At 46.7% G+C, this 20,555-nt stretch overlaps 1 protein-coding gene across 1 annotated transcript in view; it reads right to left on the reverse strand.

Moving 5' to 3' along the window:
* Positions 1-455: 455 nt before the first annotated feature.
* Positions 456-20,555, reverse strand: part of nid1a (nidogen 1a) — a 121,728-nt gene continuing 101,628 nt past the window's right edge. Inside the window, exons 17-20 of the mRNA XM_070884666.1 lie at positions 19,887-20,044; positions 14,487-14,610; positions 2,743-2,855; positions 456-942 (exon numbers count right to left, since the gene is read on the reverse strand). Coding sequence (XP_070740767.1) covers positions 821-942; positions 2,743-2,855; positions 14,487-14,610; positions 19,887-20,044 — 517 coding nt within the window. The 3' untranslated portion in view covers positions 456-820. The remainder of the gene's footprint in view (positions 943-2,742; positions 2,856-14,486; positions 14,611-19,886; positions 20,045-20,555) is intronic.

Here is a 20,555-nt window from a genome sequence, read left to right on the forward strand (position 1 = left end):
CCTGACATCACCCTGAACGGCCGCGATCTTGAGACATCTTGCAGGTGACCCACTCACCTCAGAGGGCAGTTAGGAGTCCATTGCTGTGGATCTGGAGTCACATATCGGCCAGATCGGGTAAGGACGGCAGATTTCCTTCCCTGAAGGACATTAGTGAATCAGATGGGCTTTTAACGACAATCCGGACACCATTACTGATACTAGCTTTTTACTCCAGATTTATTTAATTATGAAGCTGCCATGGTGGCATTTGAACACAGGCCTCTGGATCATTAGTCCAGGCCTCTGGATTACTAGTCCAGTAATATAACCATTCTGCTACCGTACCTAGTGTCCCATGAAGAAACAAAGGAACTCTGGCCACCTCCTGTGCCCTTGTACTCTGGATTTAGTCAGCCCCTATAGTAGGCTGGGGGGAGAGAGAGAGAAACGCACAGGGAAAAAACATAAAAATGTACAAAAAAGTTCTGTTTTATTTGATATATTTTGAAAAGCTGTACAGAGCATAACATAATACCTGATGTGTTGTCTTCAGTCATGGTGAAGGAAAAGTACAATGAAGCACCATAAAGTTAAAACTAAACATCACTCGCAATACAATTTAGTGAACTGTAAGAAAACATATTTACAGTTGTAAAATTTTTTTTTATAAAAAGTGAATAAAAATCCAAATTGAAAAAGTAATTTAAAAATCACGACTAAACAAATTTTTTTTATTTTTAAAAATGGCATTTTAAAAATGTAAAGGATTTTCACGCCAGAATTTGACTTGGAGGAAGAGGTTTGACTCGGAACGGTAACTCCCTGAAACACTTGGCTCTTAGATTCTCTCCACACAGCTGACGCCCACCACAGTGTCAGGGCAGCGACAGGATCGGCTCACGGGGGTGGCCAGACATAGATGTGTGCAGCCTCCATTATTTACAGCACAGTGGTTCTGTCCTATTAAAAGCAAGACAAAAAGGCATTATTGAAAATGTGCTACATCTACATGTGCGTGAGAACACCAGCGGCAGGTCGGGGCCATAAAAGGAGCAGCATGGAGGCGTACTACTTCAGGGTACAGCGCGAGCTGGTGCAGGAGGGCGACGGCAGCGAGGATTGACGTCATCAAGGTCCAGGTCGGTGATTGGAGCGTGGGCAGATACAGCAGGAGCGGCGAGGTCGGGGCAAAGGAGCGATGAGAGACTGTAGAGGGATGTGATGAGGTCGAGGAGAGGCGAGAGTTCGGGGCCAGAGGCAGCACAGGCCCAGCCCACACTGTGCGATGTGTGCGCACTAGGTCCGTGCAGCAGAGCTGGTCTCCAGTCGTCTTGGTTAACCCTTGCCACTGGACCAAGACCTCGCTCTGTCAAGCCCGTGTGGTGGCTGGTGTGCAACGGCCACCTCACGTTAAAAAAATCCACACACAGGCATCTTCCACCCTTCAGGATGTAGTTCAGGATCCGGAATAAAAGGTCCTTCACTGAAACACCTGTGAACTCATCCTTTTTTGGCGCGGAAGCAAGTCATCCCCGTTTCGAGAGACTGCTTATGATGATGATGATGCTACATCTGTATCCTGGTTACACAACTTTCATTTATCATCATCAAAGGCAGCCCCTCGAAATCGAGGAAGACTTGCTTCCGCTGTAAAAGTGAGTTCTCAGGTGGCTGTACAGTCCAATACGGGAATTACAGTCTCTGTCACAGGTGGGACAGACTGGTTGAGGGAAGGGGAGGGTGGGACTGGTTTGCCGCATGCTCCTTCCGCTGCCTGCGCTTGATTTCTTCATGCTCTCAGCGATGAGACTCGAGGTGCTCAGCGCCCTCCCGGATGCATGTACTCCACTTAGGGCGGTCTTTGGCCAGGGACTCCCAGGTGTCGGTGGGGATGTTGCACTTTATCAGGGAGGCTTTGAGGGTGTCCTTGAAACATTTCCTCTGCCCACCTTGGGCTCGCTTGTCGTGAAGGAGCTCCGCGTAGAGCGCTTGCTTTGGGAGTCTCGTGTCTGGCATGCGAACAATGTGGCCTGCCCAGCGGAGCTGGTCGAGTGTGGTCAGTGCTTTGATGCTGAAATTTCATTTATATAACACTTTTAACATAGTAAAAGGTCCCAAGGCGATTCACAGAAGCGGACTCAAACAAGATTTGACACCAAGCTACATAAGGAGAAATTAGGGCAGGTGACCAAAAAGCTTGGTCAAAGAGGTAGGTTTTAAGGAGCGTCTTAAAGGAGGAAAGAGAGGTAGAGAAGCAGAGAGGTTTAGGCAGAGAATTCCAGAGCTTGGGGCCTAGGCATCTGAAGGCACAACTGTTAATAGTGAAGCAATTAAAATCAGGGATGGGCAAAAGGCCTGAATTGGAGGAACGCAGAGATCGTGGAGGGTTGGAGGAAATTAGAGATAGGGAGGGGATGAGGCCTTGGAGGCTTTTGAACACGAGGATAAGAATTTTAAGTTGCCTGAGTAGGAGCCAATGTAGGTCAGTGAGCACAGGGGTGATTGGTGAATGGACTTGGTGATTGGTGAATGGACTTGGTGATTGGTGAATGGACTTGGGATACATTTTCAGAGCAGTCTCTGAAGTTTTGATCACAACGCAACCCACTATCGGTCTGTAGAACCGGCAGCAATGACCCCAGTCTAAAACACCCCATTCAACACGAGCTCCTGTGGGAAATTAACCCACTCCATCACCCAGCTGCTGCCGTATTCAAATGATACAGGAGCTGAATCAGTATATAGCACAGTGCGCGTTACCTGTGGGACACTGAGAGTAAGCTGTAGTTATTCCATACAGACGGGACCGTTTGGAAGGCTGTTGTTCGTCACTTTCTCGTCCAAGGATACGATCCACAGCGATGACAGATTCCCTTCATCAACACAACGGTTAGGACACGGTTAAAAGCTTTGTAGTCAAGAGTCCAGCTGAAGTCGTCATCACGTTTATGCCGCATATTTGAATCAACATTCGACAGGAAAAATGATATTAAAGACTAAGGAGTCGAAATTCAGTTCTGGATGTCGCCTGTTACCACGCACAGGAGGCGGCTAACAGGCGGTAAAGCCCGACCTTCGACGGTAAGCAGCTTCGACGCCTCGTCCTACGTTCAGTTGGCTTTTTGGCATAGGCGCCAAGAGGCAATGCTGCGCCGGCTAACGCCACGCGCATGGTGCCGTTATCCAGCGTACAATGCCTCTTTGACGCCTCTGTCGCGATATTCGCTTTGTACGGCTAACAGGCGGCCGTACCGACATGAAAATGTGGTCATTAAAGAACGGATCTTGGGCGGAATCGGCCAGAAAAGGTGGTAAGTTTTTCTCTTTATTTATTTCTGCATGTTTTCATTCGTTTTACGAGTGGGGAAGTGTGTGTGTGGATCGGAGAAGTTATTGTTCTTTTCCATCCTGTTTTTTTTCTCGCATGGCGGCAGCCTCCCGTCGGGAAATTCAGTCGGCCCCCTGAGCTGCTGCCCGAGAATGAGTGTGCAACGCCATTTTTTAGTGCTGCTCTCTCACCTTTGGTCAAACAAACTGAATTTAGGGCTTTCAGGCTGCACCCAACGCCCAGCACTAAAATCAGCGCTCAGGCGGTGACACCGTCTCAACAACGGCCAGAACCAATCTCCACCCCTAAACTTTTCCAATCATACAGCACAAAAGGAGGCCATTCAGCCCATCGCACCGGTTCTGGGTCTCTGAACGAGCGATCCAATTAGTCCCCCTCGCCTGCTCTTTCCCCACAGCCCTGCAAATTTCTCCTTCGCACGTATTTATCCAATTCCCTTTTGAAAGTTACTATTGAATCTGCTCCCACCGCCCTTTCAGGCAGCGCGTTCCCGATCACAACAACTCGCTGCGTAAAAACACTCTCCTCGTCTCCCCCCCACCGCCGGTTCTTTTTTTTAAACCAAACTGTGTCCTCTGGTTACCGACCCAGGCAGCCTGAGGAAAGAAACCCCTCAGAATTTTGAACGCATCTATTAAATCTCCCCTTAACCTCCTCAGCTCTAAGGAGAACAATCCCAGTTTTTAATTTATCGTTTCAAATCCCTCGCACCAGTACCGAGCGTACTCTTCACCCCAGCATATGAAGCTTGCAATGGTCTCTCCATACACTAACCAGTCCACTGCCCCACGAGCTGCTTTAAGTCCCAGTAGATGTTGTGAAGAATCTTCGCAGCCCCATCACTATTTTTTTACTCCAGCAACAATACTGGGACAGTTAGCACACAGTATTGTCCCTGAGCTTTGGGGCCCAGCAACAAATTGACCCCCTTAAAAAGAAATTAGATTTCATTCCTTAAATCCTTCACTGCGGATATACAAATGTCCCAATTTTAGTTGGCTGCAACACAATTTTATCTTGCAAATTAAAACAAAAACTACTGGCAATATTTATTCATGAAGCCAAAACGCCAAGCGAAAGAAATATTTATACGTTGGTAATGTGGCACAAGAATTAAAGTAGGAATGATGTAGAGCCCAACACAATGGTATTTCCCCAACTTGGCACAGTCTCAGGGAAGTCTTTCGGTGCTGTGGGTTGACATTACACTGGAATCGAATCCAAATGTGAATAGGTTCCGTATTATAAGAACATAAGAAATGAGCAGGAGTAGGCCATATGGCCCCTTGAGCCTGCTCCGCCATTCAATACGATCATGGCTGATCTGATCATGGACTCAGCTCCACTTCCCTGCCCGCTCAAAAATTTGTCTCTCTCCACCTTAAATATATTCAATGACCCAGCCTCCACAGCTCTCTGGGGCAGAGAATTCCAAAGATTCACGACCCTCAGAGAAGAAATTCTTCTTCATTTCCGTTTTAAATGGGCAACTCCTTATTCTGAAACTATGCCCCCTAGTTCTAGATTCCCCCACGAGAGGAAACATCCATTCTGAGTCAAGCCCCCTCAGAATCTGATATATTTCAATAAGATCACCTCTCATTCTTCTAAACTACAATGAGTGTAGGCCCGACCTTTCTTCACAAGACAACCCCTTCATCTCAGGAATCAACCTCGTGAACCTTCGCTGAACTGCAAGTATATCCCTCCTTAAATAAGACTAAAACTATACGCAGTACTCCAAGTGTGGCCTCACCAATACCCTGTACAGTTGTAGCAGGACTTCTCTGCTTTTATACTCTATCCCCCTTGCAATAAAGGCCAACATTCTATTTACCTTCTTAATTACTTGCTGTACCTGCAGGCTAACTTTTTGTTTTTCATGTACAAGGACCCCCAGATCCCTCTGTACCGCAGCATTTTGTAATCTCTCTCCATTTAAATAATAATTTGCTTTTTATTTTCCTACCAAAGTGGATAACCTCACATTTTCCCACATTTTACTCCATCTGTTAAAAAAGCAAGCCTGAAGGCTTTGTGTCTTAATGCAAGGAGTATCCGCAATAAGGTGGATGAATTAACTGTGCAAATAGATGTTAACAAATATGATGTGATTGGGATTACGGAGACGTGGCTCCAGGATGATCAGGGCTGGGAACTCAACATCCAGGGGTATTCAACATTCAGGAAGGATAGAATAAAAGGAAAAGGAGGTGGGGTAGCATTGCTGGTTAAAGAGGAGATTAATGCAATAGTTAGGAAAGACATTAGCTTGGATGATGTGGAATCTATATGGGTAGAGCTGCAGAACACTAAAGGGCAAAAATCGTTAGTGGGAGTTGTGTACAGACCTCCAAACAGTAGTAGTGATGTTGGGGAGGGCATCAAACAGGAAATTAGGAGTGCATGCAATAAAGGTGCAGCAGTTATAATGGGTGACTTTAATATGCACATAGATTGGGCTAGCCAAACTGGAAGCAATACGGTGGAGGAGGATTTCCTGGAATGCATAAGGGATGGTTTTCTAGACCAATATGTCGAGGAACCAACTAGGGGGGAGGCCATCTTAGACTGGGTGTTGTGTAATGAGAGAGGATTAATTAGCAATCTCATTGTGCGAGGCCCCTTGGGGAAGAGTGACCATAATATGGTGGAATTCTGCATTGGGATGGAGAATGAAACAGTTAATTCAGAGACCATGGTCCAGAACTTAAAGAAGGGTAACTTTGAAGGTATGAGGCATGAATTGGCTAAGATAGATTGGCTAATGATACTTAAGGGGTTGACTGTGGATGGGCAATGGCAGACATTTAGAGAACGCATGGATGAATTACAACAATTGTACATTCCTGTCTGGCATAAAAATAAAAAAGGGAAGGTGGCTCAACCGTGGCTATCTAGGGAAATCAGGGATAGTATTAAAGCCAAGGAAATGGCATACAAATTGGCCAGAAATAGCAGCGAACCTGGGGACTGGGAGAAATTTAGAACTCAGCAGAGGAGGACAAAGGGTTTGATTAGGGCAGGGAAAATGGAGTACGAGAAGAAGCTTGCAGGGAACATTAAGGCGGATTGCAAAAGTTTCTATAGGTATGTAAAGAGAAAAAGGTTAGTAAAGACAAACCATTTCACACACTGTGCATTCGGGGTCTGGGTCAAAATGTTCATTGCTGGTTACATCAACAGGAGACTGGGGAAACAGTGAGACTGACTTGAGAGCAAGTCAGAATCAGTGGAAGTCATAACGGGGAACAAAGAAATGGCAGACCAATTGAACAAGTACTTTGGTTCAGTATTCACTAAGGAGGACACAAACAACCTTCCGGATATAAAAGTGGTCAGAGGGTCTAGTAAGGAGGAGGAACTGAGGGAAATCTTTATTAGTCGGGAAATTGTGTTGGGGAAATTGATGGGATTGAAGGCCGATAAATCCCCAGGGCCTGATGGACTGCATCCCAGAGTACTTAAGGAGGTGGCCTTGGAAATAGCGGATGCATTGACAGTCATTTTCCAACATTCCATTGACTCTGGATCAGTTCCTATCGAGTGGAGGGTAGCCAATGTAACCCCACTTTTTAAAAAAGGAGGGAGAGAGAAAGCAGGGAATTATAGACCGGTCAGCCTGACCTCAGTAGTGGGCAAAATGATGGAATCAATTATTAAGGATGTCATAGCAGCGCATTTGGAAAATGGTGAAATGATAGGTCCAAGTCAGCATGGATTTGTGAAAGGGAGATCATGCTTGACAAATCTTCTGGAATTTTTTGAGGATGTTTCCAATAAAGTGGACAAAGGAGTACCAGTTGATGTGGTATATTTGGACTTTCAGAAGGCTTTCGACAAGGTCCCACACAGGAGATTAATGTGCAAAGTTAAAGCACATGGGATTGGGGGTAGTGTGCTGACGTGGATTGAGAACTGGTTGTCAGACAGGAAGCAAAGAGTAGGAGTAAATGGGTACTTTTCGGAATGGCAGGCAGTGACTAGTGGGGTACCGCAGGGTTCTGTGCTGGGGCCCCAGCTGTTTACATTGTACATTAATGATTTAGACGAGGGGATTAAATGTAGTATCTCCAAATTTGCGGATGACACTAAGTTGGGTGGCAGTGTGAGCTGCGAGGAGGATGCTATGAGGCTACAGAGTGACTTGGATAGGTTAGGTGAGTGGGCAAATGCGTGGCAGATGAAGTATAATGTGGATAAATGTGAGGTTATCCACTTTGGTGGTAAAAACAGAGAGACAGACTATTATCTGAATGGTGACAGATTAGGAAAAGGGAAGGTGCAACGAGACCTGGGTGTCATGGTACATCAGTCATTGAAGGTTGGCATGCAGGTACAGCAGGCGGTTAAGAAAGCAAATGGCATGTTGGCCTTCATAGCGAGGGGATTTGAGTACAGGGGCAGGGAGGTGTTGCTACAGTTGTACAGGGCCTTGGTGAGGCCACACCTGGAGTATTGTGTACAGTTTTGGTCTCCTAACTTGAGGAAGGACATACTTGCTATTGAGGGAGTGCAGCGAAGATTCACCAGACTGATTCCCGGGATGGTGGGACTGACCTATCAAGAAAGACTGGATCAACTGGGCTTGTATTCACTGGAGTTCAGAAGAGTGAGAGGGGACCTCATAGAAACGTTTAAAATTCTGACGGGTTTGGACAGGTTGGATGCAGGAAGAATGTTCCCAATGTTGGGGAAGTCCAGAACCAGGGGTCACAGTCTAAGGATAAGGGGTAAGCCATTTAGGACCGAGATAAGGAGAAACTTCTTCACCCAGAGAGTGGTGAACCTGTGGAATTCTCTACCACAGGAAGTAGTTGAGGCCAATTCACTAAATATATTCAAAAGGGAGTTAGATGAAGTCCTTACTACTCGGGGGATCAAGGGGTATGGCGTGAAAGCAGGAAGTGGGTACTGAAGTTTCATGTTCAGCCATGAACTCGTTGAATGGCGGTGCAGGCTAGAAGGGCTGAATGGCCTGCTCCTGCACCTATTTTCTATGTTTCTATGCCACATTTTTGCCCACTCACTTAGCCTGTCTATATCCCTTTGCAGATTGTTTGCATCCTCCTCACAACTTGCTTTCCCACCCATCTTTGTATCAGCAGCAAATTTGGCTACATTACTCTCAGTCCCTTCATCCAAGTCATTAATATAGATTGTAAATAGTTGAGGAGTGGCTTGAGGAGTGGTGCAGCAGGGAGGGATTCAAATTCCTGGGGCACTGGAATCAGTTCTGGGGGAGGTGGGACCAGTACAAACCGGACGGTCTGCACCTGGGCAGGACCGGAACCAATGTCCTAGGGGGAGTGTTGTTGGGGAGGAGTTAAACTAACATGGCAGGGGGACGGGAACCAATGTAGGGAGGCAGAGGGAAATAAAAGGGAGGCAGAGGCAAAAGATATAAAGGAAAATAGTAAAAGTGGACGGCAGGGAATCCAAATGCAAAAAACAAAAAGGGCCACATTACAGCAAAATTCTAAAGGGCAAGGTGTGTTAAAAAGACAAGCCTGAAGGCTCTGTGCCTCAATGCGAGGAATATTCGGAATAAGGTGGACGAATTAACTGCACAGATAGCAGTTAATGGATATGATGAAATTGGCATCACAGAGACATGGCTCCAGGGTGACCAAGGCTGGGAACTCAACATCCAGGGGTATTCAACATTTAGGAAGGTTAGACAGAGAGGAAAAGGAGGCAGGGTGGCGTTGCTGGTTAAAGAGGAAATTAATGCAATAGTAAGGAAGGACATTGGCTTGGATGATCTGGAATCGGTATGGGTGGAGCTACGGAATACCGAAGGGCAGAAAACGCTGGTGGGAGTTGTGTACAGGCCACCGAAAAGTAGTAGTGAGATTGGGGACAGCATCAAACAAGAAATAAGGGATGTGTGCAATAAAGGTACAGCAGTTATCATGGGCGACTTTAATTTACATATAGATTGGACTAATCAAACTGGTAGCAATGCGGTAGAGGAGGATTTCCTGGAGTGTATTAGGGATGGATTTCTTGACCAATATGTCGAGGAACCAACTAGAGAGCTGGCCATCCTAGACTGGGTGATGTGTAATGAGAAGGGACTAATTGGGAATCTTGTTCCCCCCTTGGGGAAGAGTGACCATAATATGGTAGAATTCTTTATTAAGGTGGAGAGTGACACAGTTAATTCAGAAACTAGGGTCCTAAACTTAAGGAAAGCTAACTTCGACGGCATGAGGCATGAATTGGCTAGAATAGACTGGCAAATGATACTTAAAGGGTTGACGGTGGATAGGCAATGGCAAACATTTATAGATCAAATGGATGAACTTCAACAGTTGAACATCCCTGTCTGGAGTAAAAATAAAACAGGGCAGGTGGCTCAACCGTGGCTAACAAGGGAAATTAAGGATAGTGTTAGATCCAAGGAAGAGGCATATAAATTGGCCAGAAAAAGCAGCAAACCTGAGGACTGGGAGAAATTCAGAATTCAGCAGAGGACAAAGGGTTTCATTAGGAGGGGGAAAATAGAGTACGAAAGGAAGCTTGCCGGGAACATAAAAACTGACTGCAAAAGCTTCAAGAGATATGTGAAGAGAAAAAGATTCGTCAAGACAAATGTAGGTCCCTTGCAGTCGGACTCAGGTGAATTAATAATGGGGAACAAAGAGATGGCAGACCAATTGAACAAATACTTTGGTTCTGTCTTCACGAAAGAAGACACAAATGACTTTCCGGATGTACTAGGACAGTGGGTCCAGTGAGAAGGAGGAACTGAAGGATATCCTTATTAGATGGGAAATTGTGTTGGGGAAATTGATGGGATTGAAGGCCGACAAATCCCCGGGGCCTGATTGTCTGCATCCCAGAGTACTTAAGGAGGTGGCCCTAGAAATAGTGGCTGCATTGGTGATCATTTTCCAACAGTCTATTGACTCTGGATCAGTTCCTATGGACTGGAGGGTAGCTAATGTAACACCACTTTTTAAAAAAAGGAGGGAGAGAGAAAACGGGAAATTATAGACCGGTTAGCCTAACATCAGTAGTGGGGAAAATGTTGGAATCAATCATTAAGGATGAAATAGCAGCGCATTTGGAAAGCAGTGACAGGATCGGTCCAAGTCAGTATGGTTTTGTGACGGGGCAATCATGCTTGACAAATCTTCTGGAATTTTTTTTGAGGATGTAACTAGCAGAGTGGACAAGGGAGAACCAGTGGATGTGGTGTATTTGGACTTTCAAAACGCCTTTGACAAGGTCCCACATAAGAGATTGGTGTGCAAAATCAAAGCACATGGTATTGGGGGTAATGTATTGGCGTGGATAGAGAATTCGTTGGCAGACAGGAAGCAGAGAGTCGGGATAAACGGGTCCTTTTCGGAATGGGAGGCAGTGATTGGTGGAGTGCCGCAGGGCTCAGTGCTGGGACCCCAGCTCTTTACGATATACATTAATGATTTGGATACAGGAATTGAGTGTAATATCTCCAAGTTTGCAGATGACACTAAACTGGGTGGTGGAGTGAGCTGTGAAGAGGATGCTAAGAGGCTGCAGGGTGATTTGGACAGATTAGGAGAGTGGGCAAATGCATGGCAGATGCAGTATAATGTGGATAAATGTGAGGTTATCCACTTTGGTGGCAAAAACCCGAAGGCAGACTATTATCTGAATGGTGGCAGATTAGGAAAAGGGGAGGTGCAACGGGACCTGGGTGTCATGGTTCATCAGTCATTGAAAGTGGGCACGCAGGTACAACAGACGGTGAATAAAGCAAATGGTATGTTGGCCTTCATAGCTCGGGGATTTGAGTATAGGAGCAGGGAAGTCTTACTGCAGTTGTACAGGGCCTTGGTGAGGCCTCATCTTGAATATTGTGTTCAGTTTTGGTCTCCTAATCTGAGGAAGGATGTTCTTGCTATTGAGGGAGTGCAGCGAAGGTTCACCAGACTGATTCCAGGGATGGCGAGACTGACATATGAGGAGAGACTGGATCAGCTGGGCCTTTATAATCTGGAGTTTAGAAGGATGAGAGGGGATCTCATAGAAACATATAAGATTCTGACGGGACGGGACAGGTTAGATGCGGGAAGAATGTTCCCGATGTTGGGGAAGTCCAGAACCAGGGGACACAGTCTTAGGATAGGGGGTAGGTCATTTAGGACTGAGATGAGGAGAAACTTCTTCACTCAGAGAGTTGTTAACCTGTGGAATTCCCTGCCGCAGAGAGTTGTTGATGCCAGTTCATTGGATATATTCAAGAGGGAATTAGATATGGACCTGATGGCTAAAGGGATCAAGAGGTATGGCGAGAAAGCGGGAAAGGGGTACTGAGGTGAATGATCAGCCATGATCATATCGAATGGTGGTGCAGGCTCGAGGGGCCAAATGGCCTACTCCTGCACCTATATTCTATGTTGAGGACCCAATCCCTGTGGCACCCCACTAGTTACTGTTTGCCAACCTGAAAATGACACATTTATCCCGACCTTCTGTTTTCTGTTAGTTTGTCAATCCTCTATCCATGCTAATATTTTACCCCCAATTCCGTGAGCTCTTATCTTGTGCAGTAACCTTTTATGTGGCACCTTATCAAATGACATCTGGAAATTGAAATACATGACATCTACTGGTTCCCCTTTATCCACCCTGCTCATTACATCCCCATTCAAATTTGTCAAACAATGATTTCCCTTTCATAAAACCTTGCTCACTCTGCTTGATTGCATTATGACTTTATAAATGTCCTGTTAATACTTCCTTAATAATAGACTCCAGTATTTTCCCAATGACAGGTATTAGGCAAACTGGTCTATAGTTTCCTGCTTTCTGTCTCCCTCCTTTCTTAAATAGGGGCGTTACATTTGCTGTTTTCCAATCCCCTGGGATTTTGGTAGATTACAACCAAATGCATCCACTATCTCTGCAGCCACTTCTTTCAAAACCCTAGGATGCAGACCATGAGGTCCAGGAGACTTGTCCACCTTTGGTCCCATTAGTTTGCCTCGTACTTTTTCTCCAGTGATTGTAATTATTTTAAGTTCCCCCCCTCCCAATAGCTCCTTGATTATCAATGATTGGGATGCTTTTAGTGTTTTCTACCATGAAGACCAATACAAAATATTTGTTCAAAGTCTCTGCCATTTCCCTGTTTCCCATTATTAATTCCCCAGTCTCATCCCGCAGGGGACCAATGTTTACGACTCTCTTCCTTTTTATAGGTACAGCGTTGAGAATCCGGAACCCTCGGGAACCAGGCCGTTACGGATTCTGGGCTTTTCCGGACTTTCGATCGTCTTTCTGACGTCACAAATCCGGAAACACCTGAGCCCAGGTTCAGATATTTCCGGATTTCAGAATGTCAGAAGTGGGGGGTGGGGATTGTGTATCCCATTGAGGAGGGGTTGGGGCGGGCCTTGCCGCGGAGGTGGGGTCGGGGCGGGCCCCGCCGCGGAGGTGGGGTCGGGGCGGGCCTTGCCGCGGAGGTGGGGTCGGGGCGGGCCCCGCCGCGGAGGTGGGGTCGGGGTCGGGGCGGGCCCCGCCGCGGAGGTGGGGGTGGGGTCGGGGCGGGCCCCGCCGCGGAGGTGGGGGTGGGGTCGGGGCGGGCCCCGCCGCGGAGGTGGGGTCGGGGCGGGCCCCGCCGCGGAGGTGGGGTCGGGGGGGCCCCGCCGCGGAGGTGGGGTCGGGGCGGGCCACGCCGCGGAGGTGGGGTCGGGGCGGGCCCCGCCGCGGAGGTGGGGTTCCGGATTCCGGAACTCCGGATTTTCAATGCTGCACCTGTACATGTAGAAGATCCTACTGTCTGTTTTTATTTCTTGCTAGTTTACTCTCATAAACTATCTTCGCTCTCTATTATTTTTTAAATCATCCTATGCTGGATTCTAAAAATTTCCCTATCCCCTGGCCTGTCACTAATCTTCGCAACGTTGTATGCCTTTGTTTTCAGTTTGATACCATCCTTTACTTCCTTAGTTAGCCAGGGTGGTTCATCCTTCTCTTAGTCTTTTTTTCTCACTGGAATATATCTTTGCTGAGAGTTATGAAATATCTCCTTAAATGTTTGCCACTGCTCATCAACCATCTTACCCTTTAATCTATTTTCCCAGTCCACTTTAGGCAACTCTGCCTTCATACCTTTGTAATTGCCTTTATTTAAGTTCAGGACATTAGTTTGAGACCTAGCTTTCTCGCCCTCAAACTGAATTTGAAATTCTACCATGCTATGATCACTCTTCCCAAGAGAATCCTTTACTATGAGATCATGAATTAATCCAGTCTCATTACACATTACCAGATTTAAATAGTCTGCTCCCTGGTTGGTTCCACAACGTACTGTCCTAAGAAACCAGCCCAAATACACTGAACTCTTCCTCAAGGCTACCTTTGCCAATTTTATTTGTCCAATCTATATGAAGATTAAAATCATCCATGATTATTGCAGTACTTTTCTTACAAGCCTCCATTATTTCTTGAAGCTACTGTGTAGCTACTGTTAGAGAGCTAATAGACTACTCCCACCAGTGACTTCTTTCCCTTATTATTTCTTAACTCCACGCAAACTGATTCTACATTTTGATCTTCTGAGCCAATATCATTTCTCACTCCTGCACTGATCTCATCCTTAATTAACAGAGCGACCCCACCTCCTTTTCCTTTCTGCCTATCCTTCCAAAATGGCAAATACCCCATAATATTCAGTTCCCAGCCTTGGTCACCTTGCAACCACGTCTCTGTAATGGCTATCAGATCATACCATTTATTTCTATTTGTGCCGTCATCTATCTTGTTACGAAACTGCGTGCATTCAGATAAAGAGCTTTTAATTTTGTCTTTTTACCATTTTTCCCTACGCTGACCCCACTTTCTGATACAGGCTTATGGTTATACACTCTGTCCCTTCCTGTCACACTCTGGTTATCATTACTAGCTATCACTGCCCTGCACTATTGCCTTCTCCTTTCTCTTTGACTCTTTAAATTTCCGCTCACTATTTAGTTTAGTGGGGGAAAGGGATAGAAGGATAAGGTGAGATGAAGTGAAGTGGTAGGAGACGTGTGTCGAGGCATAAACACCGGCACGGCCCAGTTGGGCTGAATGACCTGTTTCGGTGCTGTAACATTCTATGTAATTCTATGAAATCTACAGTGCAATCTCAGGAAACCTCAAACGGATAATTTACCTCCTCCAGTCAGTATAGTACAAATTCCTTCCGTAACTCGTAATCCCAAAGGGATACTGGATGCCCTCAAGTATCCTCTTGCGTCCAGTGCGATTCGGATTCATGCATTCCAGCCTTTGGGTTCCTGTAGAGAATGGAACAATTACAAAAACCTCACTGCGGAAGAACAGAGAGTGTGAGAGCAAGTGGGAGGAGAGGGAAGAGAGGGCGCGCGTGGGAGGAGAGGGAAGAGAGGGCGCGTGCGAGGGGGGGGGGGGAGCAGGAGGGAGAGAGAGGGCGTGCGCGAGGGGGGGGCGGGAGGGAGGGAGAGAGAGGGCCGCGCGCGGGGGGGGGGGGGGCGGGGGGGCGGGAGGGAGAGGGAGCCGTGGGGGGCGGGAGGGAGAGAGAGAGAGGGCCGCGCACGGGGGGGGGGGGGCGGGAGGGAGAGGGAGCCGTGGGGGGCGGGAGGGAGAGAGGAGGCCGTGGGGGGCGGAAGGGAGAGAGGGGGCCATGGGGGGGGCGGGAGGGAGAGAGGGGGCCGTGGGGGGGGGGGGGCGGTAGGGAGAGAGAGGGGCGTGCGCAGGGGTGGGAGAGCGAAAAAGCGAGCATGAGCGTGAGCAACAAAGCGTCTCACCATCAGTTGGGAAGCTGTTACCCATTATAGATCGGAAACATGGTCCACAGGCAGCTTTGTTTTGGCAGCACATTTAAGGAAATTGAATTAAACTGGTAATCGTTAACAAGCAGGCGACGCTTTAGGAATTTATCAAAGTTAAATCCTAGGAAACCACCTAAGGAGATTTTAAAAGACATTATTTCCATATTATGCAGTTGGGCCTTTAGCACTTGCCCGACAACATTCTATCACACAGCTGCAACATGATCTGCGCACAGCTTTAGGTCATGTTTTTACTGCAAGTATTTCGGGGATTGGAGGCCAATTGTTTTTCATCCCTCTGAGAAACACTTCGATATTTCACTCCACAAGAGCTGCAGCTCACGGACCTCGATTGGACCAGGTAACATGTGCTTCACCAACACTGACCTACAGGGCAATTGGGGTCAAGAGCACAATGTATTTATTTACTGTCAAACTTACTCCTGTGACACCCATCAGCCCTGTGCTCGCTGACCTACATTAGCTCCCAGTCCAGCAACGCCTCCAATTTAAAATACTCACCTGTGTTCTCAAATCCCTCCATGGCCCCTCCCTATCTCTGTAACCTCCTCCAGCCCCACAACTCTCAGATCTCTGGGCTCCTCTAATCCTGGCACTTGTGTATTTCCATTGCCCCACCATTGGTGGCTGTGCCTTCAGCTGCCTGGGCCCCAAGCTCTGGAATTCCCTCCCTAAACCCCTTCGCCTCTCTACCTCTCTCTCTCCTTTAGGACGCAACTTAAAACCTACCTCTTTGACCAAGCTTTTGGTCGCCTGTCCTAATATCTCCTTATGTGGCTCAGTGTCAAATTAAGTCTAATAATGCTCCATGGGACATTTTACTGCATTAAAGGCACTATATAAATGCAAGTTGTTGGTGGTGTAACGCGGCAGCAATTTGCCCGCAGCAAGCTCCCAAAAAGAGCATTGTGATAATGATCAGATAATCTGTTATGGTGATGCTGGTTGAGGGAGATTAGTCAGGACACATTAAATGGCGGAACAGGCTTAAGTGGTGAATGGCCCACTCCTGTTCCTATGTGTGGTTGACATGAGCTAACTCGGAGGCCTTGGATTGACCTGGGGAGCTTCATGGATCATATTACATGGTGTAGTTACTCACTGATCCATCAGGATGTCACAGGAAAATCTCTCGAGTTCTAGATTTCTGGGGGTCTCGGGGAGAGGCTACACAAAAACAATCCAGGTGATTGGTGGGACACGAATGGACAACAGATCTCCCATAACTACTGTGTGCTCGAACAAAGTTTGTTCAGCAAGAGGTACGTTAGCTGTATCTGAACTTCCCCGAACAAGAGACACAGATCCAGCTGAAGCATTGTCTGGGAGAACAATTTGTATTTATATAGCACCTTAATGTAGATATAGTGTCTTTAACAAGGCATTGCACAGGAGTGTTAGCAGACAAAATTTATCACATATATTTGGACAGATGACTAAAAGCTTGATAAAAGAGGTGGATTTTAAGGAGCACCTTAAAAGAGAGGCGGATAGGTTTAGAGAGGGAATAATGTTGAAGGCACGGCCACCAATGGGGAAGCGATGGAAATCAGGGATGCACAAGAGACCAGAATTGGAATAGTGCAGAGATCTGAGGGTTGTAGAGCTGGAGGAGGTTACAGAGATAAGGAGAGGGCGAGGCTATGGAGCGATTTGAAAACAAGGATTAGAATTTTAAAATCGAGGCATTGCCGGACGGGAGCCAATGGAGGTCAGCCCTGTGCTGAGAGGTCACCCAGCACAGGGGTGATGGGTGAACGGGTCTTGGTGCAAGTTAGGACACGGGCAACCGAGTTTTGGATGAGTGTACAAGGTGGGAGACCAGCCAGGAGTGCTTTGGAATAGTCACCGATAGGTAACAAAGGCATGGGTTAGCAAATGAACTGAGGCACGGACGGAGATGGTCAATGTGACAGATGTGAAAATAGGCTGTCTCAATGATGGAAAGGACATGGTTGGAAGCTCAGCTCAGGGTCGAATAGGACACCAATGTTGTAAACATAGAAAATAGGTGCAGGAGTAGGCCATTCGGCTCTTCGAGCCTGCACCGCCATTCAATGAGTTCATGGCTGAACATGCAACTTCAGTACCCCATTCCTGCTTTCTCACCATACCCCTCGATCCCCCTAGTAGTAAGGACTACATCTAACTCCTTTTTGAATATATTTAATGAATTGGCTTCAACAACTTTCTGTGGTAGAGAATTCCACAGGTTCACCACTCTCTGGGTGAAGAAGTTTCTCCTCATCTCGGTCCTAAATGGCTTACCTCTTATCCTTAGACTGTGACCCCTGGTTCTGGACTTCCCCAACATTGGGAACATCCTTCCTGCATCTAACCTGTCGGAATTTTAAACATTTCTATGAGATCCCCTCTCATTCTTCTGAACTCCAGTGAATACAAGCCCAGTTGATCCAGTCTTTCTTGATATGTCAGTCCCGCCATCCCCGGAATCAGTCTGGTGAACCTTCGCTGCACTCCCTCAATAGCAAGAATGTCCTTCCTCAAGTTAGGAGACCAAAACTGTACACAATACTCCAGGTGTGGCCTCACCAAGGCCCTGTACAACTGTAGTAACACCTCCCTGCCCCTGTACTCAAATCCCCTCGCTATGAAGGCCAACATGCCATTTGCTTTCTTAACCGCCTGCTGTACCTGCTTGCCAACCTTCAATGACTGATGTACCATGACACCCAGGTCTCGTTGCACCTCCCCTTTTCCTAATCTGTCACCATTCAGATAATAGTCTGTCTCTCTGTTTTTACCACCAAAATGGATAACCTCACATTTATCCACATTATACTTCATCTGCCATGCATTTGGCCACTCACCTAACCTATCCAAGTCACTCTGCAGCCTCATAGCATCCTCCTCGCAGCTCACACTGCCACCCAACTTAGTGTCATCTGCAAATTTGGAGATACTACATTTAATCCCCTCGTCTAAATCATTAATGTACAATGTAAACAGCTGGGACCTTGCGGCACCCCACTAGTCACTGCCTGCCATTCTGAAAATTACTTATTTACTCCTACTCTTTGCATCCTGTCTGACAACCAGTTCTCAATCCACGTCAGCACACTACCCCCAATCCCATGTGCTTTAACTTTGCACATTAATCTCTTGTGTGGGACCTTGTTGAAAGCCTTCTGAAAGTCCAAATACACCACATCAACTGGTTCTCCCTTGTCCACTCTACTGGAAACATCCTCAAAAAATTCCAGAAGATTTGTCAAGCATGACTTCCCTTTCACAAATCCATGCTCACTTGGACCTATCATGTCACCTCTTTCCAAATGCGCTGCTATGATATCTTTAATAACTGATTCTATCATTTTACCCACTACTGAGGTCAGGCTGACCGGTCTATAATTCCCTGTTTTCTCTCTCCCTCCTTTTTAAAAAAGTGGGGTTACATTGGCTACCCTCCACTCCATAGGAACTGATCCAGAGTCTATGGAATGTTGGAAAATGTTTGTCAATGCATCCGCTATTTCCAAGGCCACCTCCTTAAGTACTCTGGGATGCAGTCCATCAGGCCCTGGGGATTTATCGGCCTTCAATCCCATCAATTTCCCCAACACAATTTCCCGACTAATAAGGATTTCCCTCAGTTCCTCCCCCTTACTAGACCCTCTGACCCCTTTTATATCCGGAAGGTTGTTTGTGTCCTCTTTAGTGAATACCGAACCAAAGTACTTGTTCAATTGGTCCGCCATTTCTTTGTTCCCCGTTATGACTTCCCCTGATTCTGACTGCAGGGGACCTACATTTGTCTTTACTAACTTTTTTCTCTTTACATATCTATAGAAGCTTTTGCAGTCCGTCTTAATGTTTCCTGCAAGCTTCCTCTTGTACTCTATTTTCCCTGCCCTAATCAAACCCTTTGTCCTCCTCTGCTGAGTTCTAAATTTCTCCCAGTCCCCGGGTTCGCTGCTATTTCTGGCCATTTTTATGCCACTTCCTTGGCTTTAATACTATCCCTGATTTCCCTTGATAGCCACGGTTGAGCCACCTTCCCTTTTTTATTTTTATGCCAGACAGGGATGTACAATTGTTGTCGTTCATCCATGTGGTCTCTAAATATCTGCCATTGCCCATCCAATGTCAACCCCTTAAGTATCATTCGCCAATCTATCCTAGCCAATTCACGCCTCATACCTTCAAAGTTACCCTTCTTTAAGTTCTGGACCATGGTCTCTGAATTAACTGTTTCATTCTTCATCCTAATGTAGAATTCCACCATATTATGGTCACTCTTCCCCAAGGGGCTTCACACAACGAGATTGCTAAACAGTCTGGTTTCCCCCTCAGGCAGTGACCAGGGAGAGGGATGGAGTCGGGGGCCAGGGAACGGAGTTTGTGGCAGGGACCAAAAACAATGGCTTTGGTCTTCTGTTGGACAAGCAGCGTATCAAGAGAACTGGAGGGGTTGAGTCAATATACAATGAAAGAATGATTTTAAATTCGTGCTCATCTGATAATACTTCCATCTGAATCGTCAGCACAAGCACCAGAAACCCCACAATACAGTATGCAGCACATACCTGGCACTGTATACACTATATGATGCATGCAGTAAAATGCTTGTGCTGAGAGCTCAGGTGAATTATGAATGTTTAAGATCACTAGCAGAGCAACAGAAACGCAGCTACATTGTGAAATAAGCCGGCTAAATATTAACTTCGCAAATCAGAATTTAAAGCTTGCGATTAGAAAAAAAACATCTCGGTTCAACATACCTGCATCGGCCCAACACAACACTGCACCATAGGGGTCGTAGGTCAGCCCATTGGGCAGGCCAAGATCATCTTTCACCAAGATCCGCCGGTTAGTGCCATCCATGTACGAGGTCTCAATTTTCGGAGCGTCCCGGTTCCAGTCTGTCCAGTACAGGTTGCTGAAACACCAAGATTATGAGTTGTTCCACTAGCACCGTGAATTCATCAAAGCTGTACAGACTTCGGTGGGGGGCGGGTTTGAAAACAACATAGCATGATACAGAACAGGAGGAGGCCATTCGGCCCATCGTGTCTGTGCCAGCTCTGTGAAAGAGCTCCCCTCCCCCCCCTCCCCCCTCTCCCCCAGCTCTTTTCCCCATTGCCCTTGAAAATTTCTCCTTTTCAAGTATTTATCCAGTTCCTTTTTCAAAGTTACTATTGAATCTGCTCCCACGGCCCATTCAGTAGTGCATCACAGATCATCATAACTCACTCCGTTAAAAAATCATCTCCACTCTGGCACGTTATGCAAATGACCTTAAATCTGTCTCCTCTGGTTACTGACCCTCTGCCAATGCAGTTTCTCCTGATGACTATCGGAAACAACCTCATAATTTTGAACACCTTCTATTAAATCTCGCCTAAATGCTTCTCTGCTCTAATGAGAACAATCCCAGCTTCTCCAGTCTC

This window comes from Pristiophorus japonicus, chromosome 7, assembly GCF_044704955.1.
Source record: "Pristiophorus japonicus isolate sPriJap1 chromosome 7, sPriJap1.hap1, whole genome shotgun sequence".
NCBI lineage: Eukaryota > Metazoa > Chordata > Chondrichthyes > Pristiophoridae > Pristiophorus > Pristiophorus japonicus.